The 17,469-nt window shown below is 36.7% G+C and overlaps 1 protein-coding gene across 2 annotated transcripts; it reads left to right on the top strand.

The window, feature by feature from the left end:
- The first annotated feature begins 12,550 nt into the window (after nt 1-12,550).
- Nucleotides 12,551-17,155, top strand: LOC132167290 (cytochrome P450 714C2-like). 2 transcript variants are annotated; one of them, XM_059578210.1, is made up of 5 exons: nt 12,551-12,898; nt 13,972-14,192; nt 14,311-14,552; nt 16,139-16,493; nt 16,584-17,155. In XM_059578210.1, exons 1-5 carry the CDS (start codon nt 12,604-12,606, stop codon nt 17,007-17,009), a joined length of 1,539 nt encoding a protein of 512 aa, XP_059434193.1. In that variant the 5' UTR covers nt 12,551-12,603; the 3' UTR covers nt 17,010-17,155. The 2 variants fall into 2 exon arrangements, with proteins under 2 accessions (XP_059434193.1, XP_059434192.1); XM_059578209.1 differs by having other exon boundaries at nt 13,972-14,198.
- The last annotated feature ends 314 nt before the right edge of the window (nt 17,156-17,469 follow it).

Here is a 17,469-nt window from a genome sequence, read left to right as displayed (position 1 = left end):
AAACTCATCTGCCAGTGAAGCCAGGCACCAGTCTCGGTGGAGAAGAGCTCTAGCCACGGCTCCATGCACACGCTCACGATCGAAGGTACTGCATGTAGCTTTTTGTTACGGTTCTGTTGAATTTTATTTTGTTAGTTTCGTTTTTGCTTATCTTGTGTAGCATTTTATTTTGGGCTTTCTTTATAAATGTTGGCAAAATCACAATAAATTGCTTGAAACAACGGTTTATGCATGCCCCATTGAGAAAGAGGAAAATTAGACACCACAACATCTCGTAACAAAATTTGGGTTCAGTTTTGCACAGCTGCTTGCAGAGAGAGCAGGGCAAATTTTCCTGTGTAGGTTAGATATTGTTGCCCACATGAGATTGTGTGATATAATTGTAACAGGGGTCCGAAAATCTTGCAAATTATTATTGATACTATGCTTTGTTTGGTTGTGTCTTTGGGTTGGTTTCCTGTTTTCCAAGTGTATATGCATTTTTGTTTGGTTCAATTGTCTTCTAATTCTAGAAGTGTATAAGGATATTGAGTTATATACTCATTTTGTAGGGCTTTTTTTTTTTGTTTTTGTGTCCCTTTTTAGGCATTTGACTTGAAAAATTCCAGATTTGTATTTGGATACAGAGTTATATTTGTTAAAACAATGTCTAGGGGTATTTTTCTTTTGGTTTTTTCAGCATTTCACTTGAAAAGTGTTCTGACATGTTGTACATACTGTTTTTAAAATATTTTGTATTTAAATTGTTTGTTAATATTGAGAAAGCACAAAATACAATATAGCACAAAATGAACATAAAATTCTCCATAGGTAGGATCAATACAAATTCTCCATAGGTAGGATCTATACAAATTCATCTTTCGGACTCCTCCACCATCAAAAAAGAGATTGAACCATCCAGCAATGAAAAAGGAAATACAGACCTTGAATTTCAACCATTTATTGATGTTGGTAAGCGAATTTCAAGATTTTGGATTATCTTCTATAGGTTTCTTTAGAAGATGATCCTCATTCCCTTACCCCTGTCCTCATTTCCTTACCAACAATTTTTCTGTCCAGGTTCCAACTCTCATAGTCATTATCTATATCTGCTGCATATAGGTGATATGGAGCCTCATCAAGTGTGGCCCATGTTATAGAAATCAGCTTCTTTTTCCTCTGCTCGGAGCTGTAGAACTTTATCGATCTGAATCTTTTTTTTTTGGCTTGCTTGAGTCTCTAACTTTACTATCTAATTATAACCAGAATATCTGTTTAAAGGTTTACCTCTAGTCAAATACTTATAGTTTATAGAAATGCTAAAAGGATCCTTTATTTTGTTATTAAAGTTAAATTTTGTTCTGCCCATAGTTTCCCCATTCTCTATTACAAGAAAATGATGTCAAAACTATGTGTATCTGTGTGTTGTGTTTGGTATTAGGGTATTTCATCAATTATGCTTAATATGCCACCACTTTCTGCTTAGTTGGCATTAATATTGGCCTTGTTTAATTTTCAGTTCGGCGGGTATAACTTGCACCAACGACAATCCAACAACTTCAAGGTAGGTTTCTTATTTTATATCAAAGCTTGCTTCATTTCTAAATTGTTTGTGCCTAACCTATTTTCCTGCTTATTGTAAATATGTCATATCACATTTAACGTAATCGTATATATCAATTCGAGTGTCTACGTAAAAGCTTAGTTTTGTGTTGACTATGGTTGGTAGATAAGTATCATACATGATTTATGCACGTTCTTTTGCTGTTTTATATACTTATTCGTAGATGTCGTTCTTTACCACTCCCCGTAAGTCCCCTCGAAAGCATGGGATGCAAACCCCATCCCCACCAGAAGTTCCCATCCCACTAGCAAATGTGAAATGGGAACAAAAGCACGACAATATTTTGGTGCATATTCTTTGTAACTGCCAAGATGACGGAGTTCGCCATCCCTTTGGGAAGTATATGCCGAACATCACGAAAAAATTAAACAGGCGGCTGAAGGATGGCACCGCCTACACACAAAAACAGGTGAGCGACAAAATTAAGCATCTTAGGGAGCTTTGGGTGCACTTCTCGGAATTTGTCCGAGATAAGGCCGGCACGGGCTGTGGGTGAGATGATGATTTGGGGACTGTCACGGGAACTCCGGAACAATGGGAACACATTCGACTGGTACACCACTAATATTAAGTTTAATATTTCCTTAATTATGCGATTTGCCGTACTTATTGACATTTTGTGTTTTATCTTGTGTTTTTTTTTTCGTTTATTTGCTCTTCCTTCTCAAACAACGAACCTCAAGAAGTACTACAGATTCCGAAATGGCCCCCCGGCGAACTTCAAGCACCTATGCTACATCTTTGAGGGCTCAACATCCACTGGAAAGTGGAGGTATGCCAGCACACAATCACCCCCGGGCAGCGATTGTGAAGAGAATGACATCGATCTCAATAGCCCCGTGGCGATCATAGACCTCACGGAGCCCCAATGTGCATCATCTCACAAGGCAAAAGGAAAAGGGAAAGGAAAGTTGAAGAGGGAAGGTTCGCACTTGGAGGGATCGAACTCTAGCAAGCGTTCATCCAAGGGTGAGCAAATTTTCTCCGAGTTGCGAAGCGAGTATGATGTCTTACGATCCAACTATTTACAGAGGTGCAAGCTTAGAGATGGCCAATCACCCGGCGATTGTATATCTTATAAGCCACCTCCCAGCCAGTATCCTGAGGAAGACATCATGGACCGTATCAATGTGTTGGCAGCTGAAATGTCATTGCCCACGAACAAATATGTCAAAGCATGCGAGAATCTGACTTGGGCAAGGATACTGTTCAAAATGAATGACGACGGTGTACGTCATTGGCTAAACGACATTGATCCAGACAACGACAATTGAATCTTATGTTTTATGCTAATATTTAATGTTGTAGTTTTTTGTGTTTTCCATTGACTATTTTCTAATCTACCCGCTTAAGTTAGTTTGATTGCAATATTAGAGACTCCTAAGTTATGCTATAGTATGGATGCTTATTATGGAGTAGGAGAACAATTTTAACACTAATGATTAATGTTATTAACCGAGTTTTACTTTCCAATCTTAATTATCCGGTCGCATGTTATTAATATAGACTAAATATAGCCTGACGACGTTTACGCATGTTATGACTAGAATGTGACGTTATTCATCTCATTTAAATGTAGGCCTGTTGACATGTACGCAGCTGGCCCGTCTAATGGTAACATTGGTAATGGACGGACAATATCGATGAATTGCCCGACTCAGATGCATCCGACACAGATGACGAGGATGAGTGTAATTTTGAGGGAATACGATTCGAGCTAGAGAATTTACTAGTGCGCATGGCAATGATCGTGGAAGAATGTTACCATCATTTTATGCACCCATGCGTAAAGGTTTGCATTCCACAAAGGACTTCCAAGCTGACTGGCGCGATGTGGGTACACTAGGTGCTTACCAATTCGAACCCAACTACATGCTATGAGCAATTTCGTATGTTGCCCAAGACTTTCTTAAAATTGTGCAACACACTGAAACACAATGGTCTTTTACAAAGCAGTCGGTATGTAAAGATCACAGAACAAGTTGCGGCATTTTGCCTAGTGATGGCACAGTGCCACACGCAACGGACGGCAGCGAATAGGCTATAGCGCTCATTGCACACGGTAAGCGTTTACGTTAATCGGACAGCTAAAGCACTGTGCAGGCTTGGGAAAAATATTATACGTCCAGCTGCGATGGAGTTGCCTCACCCATACGTTGCACGCAATGGCCGTTACTATCCATGGTTTGCGGTACGCCATAGCATAACATATCGCATTACTTCACAAGCACCAATGGCATATATCTATTGTCTTTTGTGTCCTATATCTAATTTACTTTCGGTAATACTGTTGTAACCAGAAATGCATTGGAGCGATTGACGGCACTCATGTTAAAGCGTGCGTTCAAGGTGAGAACATTGTGCCCTACAGAAGCAGGAAGTCCACAATAACACAGAATGTTGTGTGCGTCGTTGACTTTGACCTTTGCTTCACATACGTTTATGCTGGATGGGAGGGCAGCACTCATGACTCGCGGATTTTTCAGGAGTGCATCGAGGATCCCACCGCTCTTTTCCCTATGCCGGTCGAAGGTACTGTACAGAGACATGGCTTTGTGTCAGGTTCTATTGATTTGTAATACGTTTACAATTCCTTTGCTATGTTGGAACCCTATGTGATATAATGTTGTACCTTATTATGTTCAGATTACTTTTACTTGGTTGACTCGGCCTATGGATGCTACAAGGGATTTTTACCCCCGCATCGCAATGAGCGATACCACAAGATTTCCGCCACGGTCGACGTCGTCCGAAGAATGCAGTAGAATTGTTTAATTATAGGCATTCTTCATTACGATCAGCTGTGGAAAGAACTTTTGGAGTTTGGAAAGCCCGATTCCCTATCTTCGACAATATGCATCCATACCCGATTGAGAACCATCGACTATTTGTGGTCGCATGCTGCGCGGTACACAACTTCATTCGCAAAGACTGCGGTGCTGATGATCCACTATTTTGTGCTGCCCTAACGACGTATTATGGGCAAGATTGGATCGACGTCGCGCAATTGCCTACCATGACACCTGTTCCATACGTCGCGCATGGAGCATCACCAAACCGAACCTGCGAAAGTAAGGAAATGATGATTATAGTCCGAGAGGCAATGACCTCTCACATGTGGGAAACCGCGAATGAAGAGTAATTAATGTTATTTTGTATGGGTTCTCCATTGTTAAGAAAGAAAAATACAAGGAATGTAAAAATTGCCATATATAAAATTTTTGAAGGTTAGGACTATCTAATCGGAATCTTAACCGATCTCGCTTATTTAATCTAAATCGATAAGCATAGGATCATATGTGTACCTCTGCATCTAAGTAGACAGTGCTATCAAAAATATATGACCTCGAGGAACTCCTATAATCCATTTGCTCTTCGGAGTGTAATTCACTTCAACCATTAATGTCAAATAAATAATACAATTTTATGGGATTGAAGGAAAATATCCAAATACATGTTTTATTCTTTCAATAATCTATATTTTATAGAAATGACACCCGATTGTTCTTACCCTGAGTGAAGTGATAAATGACAGATTACAAATATATATGATCTATATTATCTTCATTATTCTCTATAAAGGATCAGGAATGCATTGTTTACGTATCATTGGATGTGCATTAACAGCTTCTTATACTTATATTTCTTATACTTATATTTAAAAATTAATAATTATTAATTAAATAAACTATAAATAATCTAAATCAAAATTAAAAAAATATTTTATGTTGATATTGGAATTACTCTGGAAAAAAAGAGTATCTGTCGCAGCTCTGCACAAATAAGGTCGATACGTTGTATATCAAGAATAAATGGATATAAATTACAATGATTGCTTAAAAGGAGTAACACAATTAATACAAAACAGCAAAAAATATAAATTACAACGGTTAAGTATCTACAATTTAGTATGAAATAGTTCATTTTAACATCAACTTGCTACCACTAGATGCATTGTAACCGCCAACAAAAAGGAACACTAGCAAGACAAGCAAAGCTAACACTGCTTGATACGTCATTTGTTTAAATTGGAACTTGACCGCTCTAGACTGGTTATTCGCTACCATAGATTTCCACATCTCATCCCTAGACTGAAACATGTTTTCTAGGTGTGTTCTATACTGTGCTTGTTCGGCAGCCAACAATTTTTCAAGTCTACCAATTTCTGCCCGGGTTTGCTCTTCTATATCCTTCAAGCGTTGCATGATTCTTTTTTCGTAAGCTGTCATCTCGTTGTCAGCCCAAAGAAAGAAGCCACAATCACCAACTTGCTACAACATACAAAATTTGGAAAAAAAGTCAATAATATACCCTAAACCAAATAAAACTGGTCAAAAAATGCAAACATGGAAAATAAATGTCATTCAATACCTTATACTTTTCGCACCCATACCACTTTCTGCTGTAGTTATCATTTGTCCAGGAATACCTTACGAACGCTACAACTCCACAGCGACATAATGGATGGCCACTCGATGCATCACTATTTGCAGACATACTCAACCCTGTCATATTATGAAGAAAACAAAGATGTAACAACAGAAAAAGATCTGGTGGTGCTAAACCAAAGAACTTGGATGCTCAACAACCTCTTAGTAGAAAACAATCAGTCAGAAACAAATTCCACCACAAGCTAACACCTTCCACAAACCAATACCACAGTCTCACAAAACCTCCCCAATCACAACCTTTCGTACAAAATGATGCTGCCAATACCTAACTAACATAATATCTATGAGGAAACAATTAATTTAACTCTACCTTAAAGCACGCAGTTTTCCACTATGCAAATATTAAAGCTCATAATTTAACAAAATAATGACCAAAACGTAGAAATTAATAAACACAAATTCAATATATTGGCTATAGAAAAGTACAAAAGGTTTCCAAAGCCAAACCTATACACCACTTGTCATTATCTCCAGTATCTCAAAACAGAGTTACTATCTCAATAGAGATATCACGTCTCAGAGAAATCGTACAGTTGGAGGATACTTATATCAAGGAAGAAAAGCTATTTGAACACATGCTTATTTTTTAAGTTCAGCCCATAATCTCAATGGATAAACATAGTAATAGAAGAATAAATAATTATTGAGATATATATAGTTTCCTACCAGTAATATGAGTTTAGCATATATTTTTTAATTCCTATTCATATTGGTTATGTAAGAAACAACTATATGGCTATGGAAAATGTCATTTACTACATACATGTTAAAACAATATTTTATTGTTGGTAAAAAGAGTTTAATACATATAACTAAACACACATTCAGGTTATCCTAGTGTAATTTGTAATGAACTGAACATAAATAGTAATGATAGAACATGAGTTATTTACATATACATAAGTGAACAATCTTTGCATCCCACCTAACATATATTTGTCACACAAGTTAAAAACAGATACTAGCAATGGCCAATGTATACCCAGTGTTTCCTAGAATTGGAATCCCAAAAATACCTTTCAGTAAATGTTAAACTCAGCGTTTCCATGACATGTAATGATGTAAATCAGTCAAACCGTCTGGGCAACTAAGACTTCTTTCACCAAGGCATTCTAAGAAGAAGCACATGCAAAATTTAAGAGGGGAATTAGCACTGACCAAAATTTCCATGCTACATAACTACACGAGAGAACATAGTGTGGTACATCAAAATGATTGTAAACATATCAAGTCAGGTTAAACTTCAATGATCTAAAACTCTAGTTAAGCATGCATCAACAATTAACCCCTACAATCAATCCCTAACATAAGAATTCTTTCCCATAACCTTCAACATTGTCTTACATTTTTCACCAAAAAAAGAGGTGTATTTTCAAAGACAAAGCTACTGTTTCCAAGAACATGATCATTGAATAACAGATTACTTCATGTGATCATTGGAAAACCAACCAAGAATTACCTCCCCAAGAACAGTTTTCTTATATCTCCAAAACCTTAACAATCTTAATACAAATTATGAACCGTCTAATCACAATTACGCCACTCAATCCTTAACAAAGAACTAGATAACCGTTTAAATTCAACTATATCTCTTACATAAGGGTATAATTCCTTGGGTGCTAACCGGTGGAATTTTGTTTTGGGTCTTTTTTCTTGACCCATTCTCAGCCATCAACACGGCTCCTAACACCCAAAATCGCAAGTAAACCCACACCAATTTGAACCGAAAATCAACAACTACAAATCATATTATAAAACTCAATGTGGGTACAATATAGCACTAAACAACCGAAAATCACTACAACCAATCACAAGAATTTGAACCCAAAATTAACAAAAAAAACAACACATCTGACATTTCCAAACAAAAACCCTCACCCAATGGGTCTAACCCCGTTAAACTACAATGGAAACCCTCAAAAATAAGCCCTAAAATGTTTGAACACTCACAACACACCAAACAGCCACTGAAATGCCAGAAAAATGGCCCCAAATTCTGAGGAAAAACCAACCAAACCGAAAGGAATTCAACAAAGAATGACACAGGCGGAGAAAAATAAAAGGAAATTGAAGCTCTTACGGTCTTACCTTGTGGACGCGCGATTTTCCCCCTGCTCGAAACAGAGCATACGCTGAAGCCACGGTGAAACGGGAACAACTGAGGCTGTACTTTCGGGAGCGGTGGGTGGTGAAACGGCAGCCGGTATTTTGGGAGGGGGATGGGTGATTCACGCGTTCAGGAGAAGCCAAAGAGATGGAGAGTGGGCTGAAGGAGTTTGAGATGCGGTCGCTTCACCCAGACGCTGATTTCGGATGGTTTTGGGAGAAACCACTCAGAAAATGTGTAAAGACATATTCAGGGGCAAAAGTGTAAAGAACTTTTCAGAAAACGCCAAACACAGTGTTGAGGTCTTTCCCAAGGCCGTTGCCAAACGCCCCCTAAGTGTTTCTCCTGATCCATCCTCAGCTAGGCTAGTTAAACCGCATAATTATACATAATGGAGGGGAAATAATACAAATGTAAGTCTAACGACTTAGTGAGTAAAAATACACACGATACTTATGCCATTTGAATGATAAACTCAGTTGTTGATAAATTTATGCAACATTGTGACATGACAGTTATTCATGGATGCAATATAGATATAATATATGATGCAATTATGAGAATCAGTGATTGTTCAACTGTATGGTCTACCCGAGATATTACTCATTCTCAATAGGGTTGGTGCTGTCCAAGAAACCTGTAATTCAATGTTGGTGCCTCGACTATTGTACACTACTGTCTATATACTAGAAGTCCAACAGAATCCAAGCTTGGGTGGTCCACACAACTAATAATGTACGTCTTGTAGTGACCCACCAAGCAAACATGATTGCGCCAATTATGAAACAATGATTGGATTCAAGACCCATATATCACATTTGCACATATTTGACCATAGAGCTGACATGTATAGTCAGCCAATGGTCATTATCCCATACGTACCAGTGTACCATGTTATACGATGCAATTATTGTTATCTGTATTTTACAATGCATGTTTTTTACAAATCTCACTATGTTCATTATCTTATTTAAGCAACATATTTTCGTAGGAGTAGAGTTCATAGCATAAAATGTGTTTAATGAAAGTTGTAAAAATACATGTTTGGTACAGAAAACAATTGTGTAAGCGAGAAAAATAATGGCTAGTATCATGTGAGTTTGTACTAATCACCTACGTTGTATAGTTCCTCCAAAAATTTCTCTAGTGGTTCCACACTCTTCAAATCTATGGAAAGGCCTAATATTAGTTCTACGTTTGGCTAAAACGTTCACTTGTTAGGCCAAAAAATTATCTCGGCCAACCAAGCCCCAAATTAGTTCTAAACAAGTCCTAAGTCTACAAAAAGGACTCCTAACATTCTTTGTCTCAAAATAACATCACCATGCAAAATAAAATATGCAAATCAATAACGTAACGCTAAATCGTGCTAAGATTGAGATCAAAACCAAAAATGGCAACATGACCTCAAAAACTCTAACCAAACCTTGGAACAAAGTCTAAGAACAAGAAGGTTACCTCTCTTGAGCAAGACCTTCAAGAAAAGCTCTCCTGCTTCTCTCAAAACTCACCAATCACTCAAGCAAAGTTTTTCTAAGGCTCAAAAGGCTGAATGGGGTTTAGGAGGGCGTGGGATGGGGTATTTATAGGTTTAGAAAAGCTAAGAGTGCTCTTGTGACAGTCTACAGTGCAGAGAACGTTCGGTGTATTGTATGTATAGTGTTTCAGGGTTGTAGGCGTACGTTCTGTTATTACCCAGGGGGCCAAAGTTGGGTCAACCAACGCCCAATGTAGTCCCCTGCCGAACGTTCAATGTATTGTTACCCAATGGTTTCTTGGTTTTGGTCCCGAACATTCGGTGGTTTTTCTACGGAATGTTCAGTCAGTGTTGAAAAACCCCAAAAACTTCTCCAAACAGGTCCTTATGACCGAGAACCCTTGCTAACCCTTTAACTAAGCTTAGTTACAGCCTAGTAATTACCCAAGTCACTACAACTGATACTATAGTTAGATTCTACCCCATGCTAAAAATTGGATTAACTACATGTGGCCAAAAAAACAAAAAAAAAAAAAAAAGTGTTGAAGAAATTTTTCAAGCGGCCAGACCGGTAATGAATCACTTGCAAAACGAGAGAAAGAGTCACTGTCCTAACAGGTCGAAAACACTCACATGCTTAAGTTAATAGATATATTGTTTGACAAAAGAACTTGATAAAAAAAGCGTTTTGAAAGAAAGTGTTGAGTATTACTTGAATTACTAAAGTCAACATCACGTGTGCCGTGCAACATATTTTACTTCCTCGTTGAATTGGTCTTCGACTCCAATTTGGAGTCTATTATAGTTGTCATCAATACTTTTCGTATTGGGATTTGTAAGAAGCAAATTCACTTTTACTATCTGGTTACAATTGTTGGAATTGGAGTATTGTTGGCCGACTTTAGCACTTATAAAAGGCGCAACACAGCGTGAACAAGGTGGAGAAAAATTAGGGTACTTTTTCTATTGAAATTTCGATTTCGCAAGAATAATTTATATTTTTAAAAGATATTGTAAAATGTAAAGTATTTAGTATTATAATTTAAAAAGTACTTAATTTAAAATAGGAAAAGACATGCTAAGAGGTGCTTATTTGAAAAAGGACGATTAATTTAAACCAAAATTACAATTTCTCATACAAATATTTAAGAAAGAAATATTTTTTAACATGTTTTACCAAACGTCTTTACGATTTTAAAAATATAATTTTTAAAAACGTAATTTTTAAAATCGCACTTATTGAAATCGTAATCTCAAACAAACTCTTAGAATCAGCATGTTCTCACTTGTGATTTCTCTCGATTTGAGTTGCTGCACGAGCACTTAAAAGGAAAAGACAATTTCCTATTTTAGAATGAGATTTAGGTGTATTAATATGGCTTTGAGTTTTAAGTAGTTTTTTTTTTACTAGTATTTGTACTCCATCTTTTGATAGCAAATTTTATCTTAGTCGTAAGCTTATTAAACAAAACCACTTAAATCTTTATATCTTGTGTAATTGATTTATTTTCTATTCTACTTTTTCTTTTTTCTACTTCTCTAGGATCCTGAGTTTAGTTTTGTCAAAATAGAGAGAGCCTATATATGAGCCTTTCCCATCACACAATATTTGGTAAAAAAATGCCATATTTTATTAGTTGTTTAAATACACCGTGGTAAAATTGGTAATGTCCATGTGAAATATATATGCATGGTTTAACAACGTGTTTAAAAGTGCAGTTGTAATGCTCCTATAGAGATATATGCAGTAATTAAATATCATTATAGTACCATAATAATGTCCCTATAATTTTATATTCGGATGAGTTGCAATTATTAAAGTGTTGTTTCCATGCGGTTGTATTAATGACGTTTAAATTTGAGAAGAAAAAATTACTTTATCAAATTTAGAGTCACTTTTAAAAGGAGTCAAATATCAAACTCTTTATATTTTTACATACTTTGATTATATATTATTTTTTATTAATTTTAAACCAATATAATTTGAACGTTTTGACTCTTGGAATTTAGATAGCATGTATAACAATAATTAAATAAAAAATAAAAAATGAATTTATTAAATGAGTGTTTTCATGAATTTTGTTAATATATATATATATATATATAAAGCCCATTATAAATGCTCTCGTTAATTTTGTTACTGACATAGGAAATGTGGCCAGCATTGATATGTTAAGTGGATGGGTCCGGTCAGGTCGCGGGTGCCACCCATTGATACTTTAAGAAAATGATGTTTTCTTAAGATAATTGGCTCTTTAGTTCATTATCTTGCCGATACGTCATGTCTCTTCATATCATGTGAGGCAGAACAAGGTGTAATGTCTTTATGATTTAGGATCAAATATTAGACCCATTAAAGGCTTGTTTGAGATTTTGTTTGATGAGTTTAAAAATGCATGTAACATTATGAAAGTTTGAAGAAAAAGTACTCGTTTGGTCAAAATATTAAAAACACTTTTAATTATCTAAAAAGTCTAAAAATGATCAAAATACACCTTTGGCAAAAGCTTAAAAATAAAGCTTTTATCATAAAACATTTTTTAACTTAAAAATTTTATTTTTTAAACGCAATCTCAAATAGACTCTGAACATAGTAGAGAAATGATCCCTTTCCTCTTCTGTCCTTTTTACATTCTCTCAATTTCATTCTAATTTACAAAGGAAAATATTATGGGTTAATAAATTCTTTATATTTAGTTTATATTCTCTTAGAAATTAAACAGATTAACTATTAAATTTACGGGTTCACAATAAATTATTAAATTTATGATTTGTAAAATGGGATGTAAAAAATATAAATAAAATACTGAATAAGGCTGTGAAAAAACAAAAAAACATTAGCACGAATAAATCACAACCGCATATATTATACCATACATGAACACGTACACAGACAAAACGATACACTTGGAAGTTCAGAGAAGCAACTTTTGGAACAAAAACAGAGAGAAAGAGAGTAAAAGCCATGGAGCTTCTATTGCTTCTTGTTAAGATCATCATCACAATCTCCTTGCTTGCCTTGGTTAGCACGTTAATGAAGATGTGTGAAGCTCTAATATTGAAGCCAAAAAGGCTTCGATCAATACTGAGAAAACAGGGGATCAGAGGCCCTCCACCCTCTTTTTTGCTTGGAAATACTGGTGACATGAAGAAGATGAAATCCTCGGCCAAAAAGGCTCAACAAAAAGGAGAGCAAGCAATAACCCACAATTGCTCTTCCGCAGTCTATCCAGTCTTTGATGAGTGGAGAAAATCATATGGTAATAACATCAATCGCAGCACTAGAATTTAGTTTCAATTCTCATATATTCTTGAAAAATCTGAATGGTTGTTTACTTTTAACAAGTTTTTTTGGATGAATAAGCTCTTTATAGACAAACCAAACTCACATCAAACACCCAAAAAGACCCACAGAGCAATACAAGTGAGCAGGCTATCAACAAACACCAAAGACCCATACGAGAATCTCAAAAAGAGAACACACTAGCAGAGAGCAGCTACCAATCCCTACTGAAAAACAGAAATTCTGCAGAACCCAGCATCAAACAGACCTCCCCTACTGCAATTCCACCTCTGTAATGCTCCAATTCCGACAAAGATCTTCATTCTGAATGGTTCTTTCACAACTACCCTTGCCCACAACTCTGGATCTGACTTCCCAACGAATCGTCTTCATAATCTGCTCTTCTGTTTTTGGATTGTTTCCATATCTTATCTCTTTCGATTACACCAAATATTATAAACTGTGGCACTAAACACTAAACGGGAAATATTAGCTTTTAAAGATTTTCTCCTCCTATCCTGTACTGCACAATAAACTACAGTCTACATCTGCCCAATCTGACCAGGGATGGAAAATGTTCCATTTTGTTAGAGAATATATTTCCTACATTGAAAGGGAATATATTAAATTGATATTGTATGTTATTTACCTTATATAAGAGTGATTGTAATCAGGTTTGATGGTAATCAACCATATTTATCTATTTCAATTTTCCTATAAATAGAAGCATTTGTATTGTAATATCAATCAAGCAATAAGAGTATAATGTAGCTTTTTGAGCTTTATATGTAGACGTAGGTCATATACTGAACCATGTAAAAATCTTTTGTGTCTATTTTATTATTCCGCAATTTATTTCATTTTGAATTTCTTCACATTTCGCCAAACCTTCTCTCCAAATTAAGAAGACAATCACCAGTATTTAAGCAATTTTTCATTACCAACCACAAGATAAAAGAATGCTTGGGGGTAGCTAGGGGAAACTAGACAACTTTTCCACCAGCTATTCTGGGATATTTTTAACTAGTTTTGCTATTTTAATGTCGACAGGTCCAATATTTATGTTCTCACTTGGCAACATACAAATACTGCACGTGAACGATCCTGAGGTGGTAAAGGAAATAAGCATATGCAATTCTTTAGACTTTGGAAAGCCTTCCTATCAATCCAAAGAGCATGGTCCTCTGCTTGGCCAAGGGATCCTGGCTTCAAATGGAGCATCATGGGCTCACCAGAGGAAAATCCTTTCTCCCGAACTGTACATGAATAAGGTTAAGGTATATATATATATATATGCTTCAAATCCTACGTACATGAAGAAGTTTGCGGGTCAAGTAATTTGTTGTTAAAATAAAATGAATGTAATTCCAATACTGGTGCAATCTGTAGGGCATGATGAAGATAATGGTGGAGTCCTCGATGACACTGGTGAATTCATGGAGGATAGAAAGTGAGGGTGGAGTTGCAGATGTTCACATTGATGAATATATGAAAAGCTTTTCGGGAGATGTAATATCAAGAGCCTGTTTTGGGAGCAACTATTCCAAAGGGGAAGAGATATTTTTAAAGCTTGGAGCACTTAAAGAGCACCTCTCTAAAAAGTTCTTCTACAATGGCATTCCTGGAATGAGGTTTGACCTTTCCTACCTAAATTTCTATTGTTACTTTGGATCAATAGAACAGAGGAGCAGTAAAGGAGCAAAGTCGGTTGAAATTGGAATGGAGATAGGCAACAGAGGAATGGAAGGAATTGGAAGGGAGTTCATGTTAATGTCTCATGGACTTGGCTACTCTCTTTCCCTCTTTATTTTTTCACTTAATTATTTTTCTGTCTCTTGATTGATTTACTTAAATTTAAATTTTTCTTTTTCTTTCTGCAAATTGGTGGATAAGATCCTTAGCTATGGAAGGTGTTGAGAATGAAGGAGAAAGATGGTTGTAGATTTGAAGATAATGTGGAAAGTGTTGATGAAAGTGAGGCTGATTCTTTGATTCTTTGATTTGATAAGGATAGTGCTAGTTTAGTAGGGAGAAATGTTGATTTGTATTCTGTATATCAAGGGATTTAGATTATATTTGTTAACCCTAATTTAAGGGATATATTTGTGTTTGAAATTATTCAAATCATATGTAAGACTCTATAAATACTTAAATCAAATATCAAGAAAAGATGTGGCCTATAAGGCTTTAATGTGTAGACGTAGGGCATAGGCCAATCCATCTTACTATAGTGCGAAGAATGAAGAGACAGAGGTAGAGGAATTTGGGGATTGTGAAGTTGGTAAGGAATGTGTGCAGGAGAAGGGAGTACAAGATTGGAGGAGTTTGTTCAAAGGAGAAGGTGCAGGGTAAAATAATTTAGAGAGAACAGAATTTGCACAAGGAATACTACTCTTGAATTCGATAATCAGAATGAGGTTACAAAGTAGGCTTTTGTAAGCTTGTTACATGGATACAGAAAGGAAAGAATAATTACAAATATAAACCATACAATATAAAATCCTTGATATTATAGGATTGAGTTATTACAAAATATATCCTATATAAACTAAGGTCATGTCTTTCCTTGTGTATGCATATCTTCATAGCAGTCAATATGGGAAGATCTTGTCGTTGCCTTTGCAGCATCATTGGGAGGATCATGTGCTGTTAATGCAGAATCCCTTGGAGGCTTGACTGTCGCATGATGCTGCTCTTTAGGAGATGATGAGGTGGCTGCATGATCTGGCAGTGATGGTTGCATGGCTGGGACATGTGTTCTAACACAGGGAAGGCTCCAATTCTTTGAGCCTTCAAAGGTTAACAGTTAGGTAAAATCCGAGTCTGGTGGGTCAATTTTTAAACAATCCGCTCCCATTTTTCTGGTGAAGAATGTTGTAGATCAGATGTGGAGCCAGTATGGGAACATTGAGGTATTCTCCATGGAGAACGGGCTTTATATCTTTGGGTTCAATGGTGAAAAGATGAGAGATGAGGTGCTTGAGGCAGAAATGTGGCATTTGTGAATAAGCCAATCATCCCCAGAAGATGGCAGCCGGGGATGCAATTGCTAAAGTTTTGTGGTATGTAGGTGGATGTATTAGACCAAGTCTCAGAAGATTAAGATTTGTCTGTATAGCTTTATTTCTGATGTTAGCTTCTGTGTTAATCTCTGGGTGTTAAACTTTGAGCTTTTAATGAATCATATATAATGGCACATATGTCTGCAATCAATCAGGTATTTTCCAACGAAGAGTAGCAGGGAAATATGGAGGCTAGAAAAAGAGATTCGCGCTTTGATTCTCAAGGCAGTAAAGGAAAGGAAGCAAGAAGCATCAGGGAATGATTTGTTACATACGATCCTTGAAGCTGCCACCAACGGTGGATTTTCCCAAGATGAGACAGACCGCTTCATTGTTGACAATTGCAAGAACATATACTCTGCTGGGTACGAGAATACTGCTGTCTCCGCAACGTGGACATTGATGTTGTTGGCCTCAAATCCAGAATGGCAAGCCAGAGTTCGTGCCGAGGTGCTCCAAGTTTGCGGGAGTCAAATGCCTGATGCTGACATGGTTCGCAAAATGAAAACAGTAAGGGGCATCATATTTGCTATATATAAACATTCACAACCCAACATTTTCTCATTGACTTACATAGCTTTACCTTTTAACCCATGACAGTTGACGATGGTAATTCATGAATCATTGCGACTTTACCCTCCAACCCCGGTGGTGTCCAGAGAGGCATTGGAAGACTTAAAATTCGGAGATATTCAGGTGCCCAAGGGTTTCAATGTCTGGACCATGTTGGTAACCTTGCACCAAGACCCTGATATATGGGGACCCGATGCCAAGGAGTTTAACCCTGAGAGGTTTGTCAATGGTATCAATGGTGCATGCAAGCTCCCTCACGTGTACATGCCTTTTGGAGTTGGGCCGCGCACGTGTTTGGGGCAAAACTTTGCCATGGCAGAGCTCAAAATTATTTTAGCTCTAATTGTATCCAACTTCTCATTCTCCTTGTCACCCAAATACAGACACTCCCCGTCATTGAGGTTGGTTATAGCGCCTGAACATGGTGTCAACCTCCTTATTAAGAGCTTGTGACATATTTTAGTATATGTTTATATCTCCATTCTATGGAAGTTTATTGATTATCGAAAATGTAAGGAGGGAGAGAGGAAGAAAGACTGAGAAATATTAGGGACTACATTTTTCCTTTTTTATGCATTTCATTTCACTGATGGTTTATTTATACAAGTGATTTACTAGCCGTTGCTTTGTTTCCTTTCCTTCCCTTGTCTCCTTGTCTTTTCTTTTGTTGCTTTGTTTCTTTTTCTTGCTTTGTCTCGTTGCCTTATATGCCTTAACACTCCCCCTCAAGATTAACGGTCTGATAGGAGTGTTGATCTTGGACCTCTTGAACAATTGATTGATATGCTTGAATTTCGGGACTCGACAATGGTGGCCTTCAAATTTACTTGATTTCGGCAAGTTTTGCCGATAGCTTGTATTTGAATCTTGGCCTTCAAAAATTCCATTGCTATTTGCTTGATAAATTGGCGCC

This window comes from Corylus avellana, chromosome ca1 (assembly GCF_901000735.1).
Source record: "Corylus avellana chromosome ca1, CavTom2PMs-1.0".
Classification (NCBI taxonomy): Eukaryota; Viridiplantae; Streptophyta; class Magnoliopsida; order Fagales; family Betulaceae; genus Corylus; species Corylus avellana.
This window is presented reverse-complemented; position numbering and strand designations above follow the sequence as displayed.

Excerpts from the sequence above, each read along its gene's own strand:
- LOC132167290 (XM_059578209.1), top strand. The coding sequence starts at position 12,604 with ATGGAGCTTCTATTGCTTCTTGTTAAGATCATCATCACAATCTCCTTG. Across the intron at positions 12,899-13,971 it reads TGAGTGGAGAAAATCATATG|GTCCAATATTTATGTTCTCA; the intron begins GTAATAACATCA and ends TAATGTCGACAG. Across the intron at positions 14,199-14,310 it reads TGTACATGAATAAGGTTAAG|GGCATGATGAAGATAATGGT; the intron begins GTATATATATAT and ends TGCAATCTGTAG.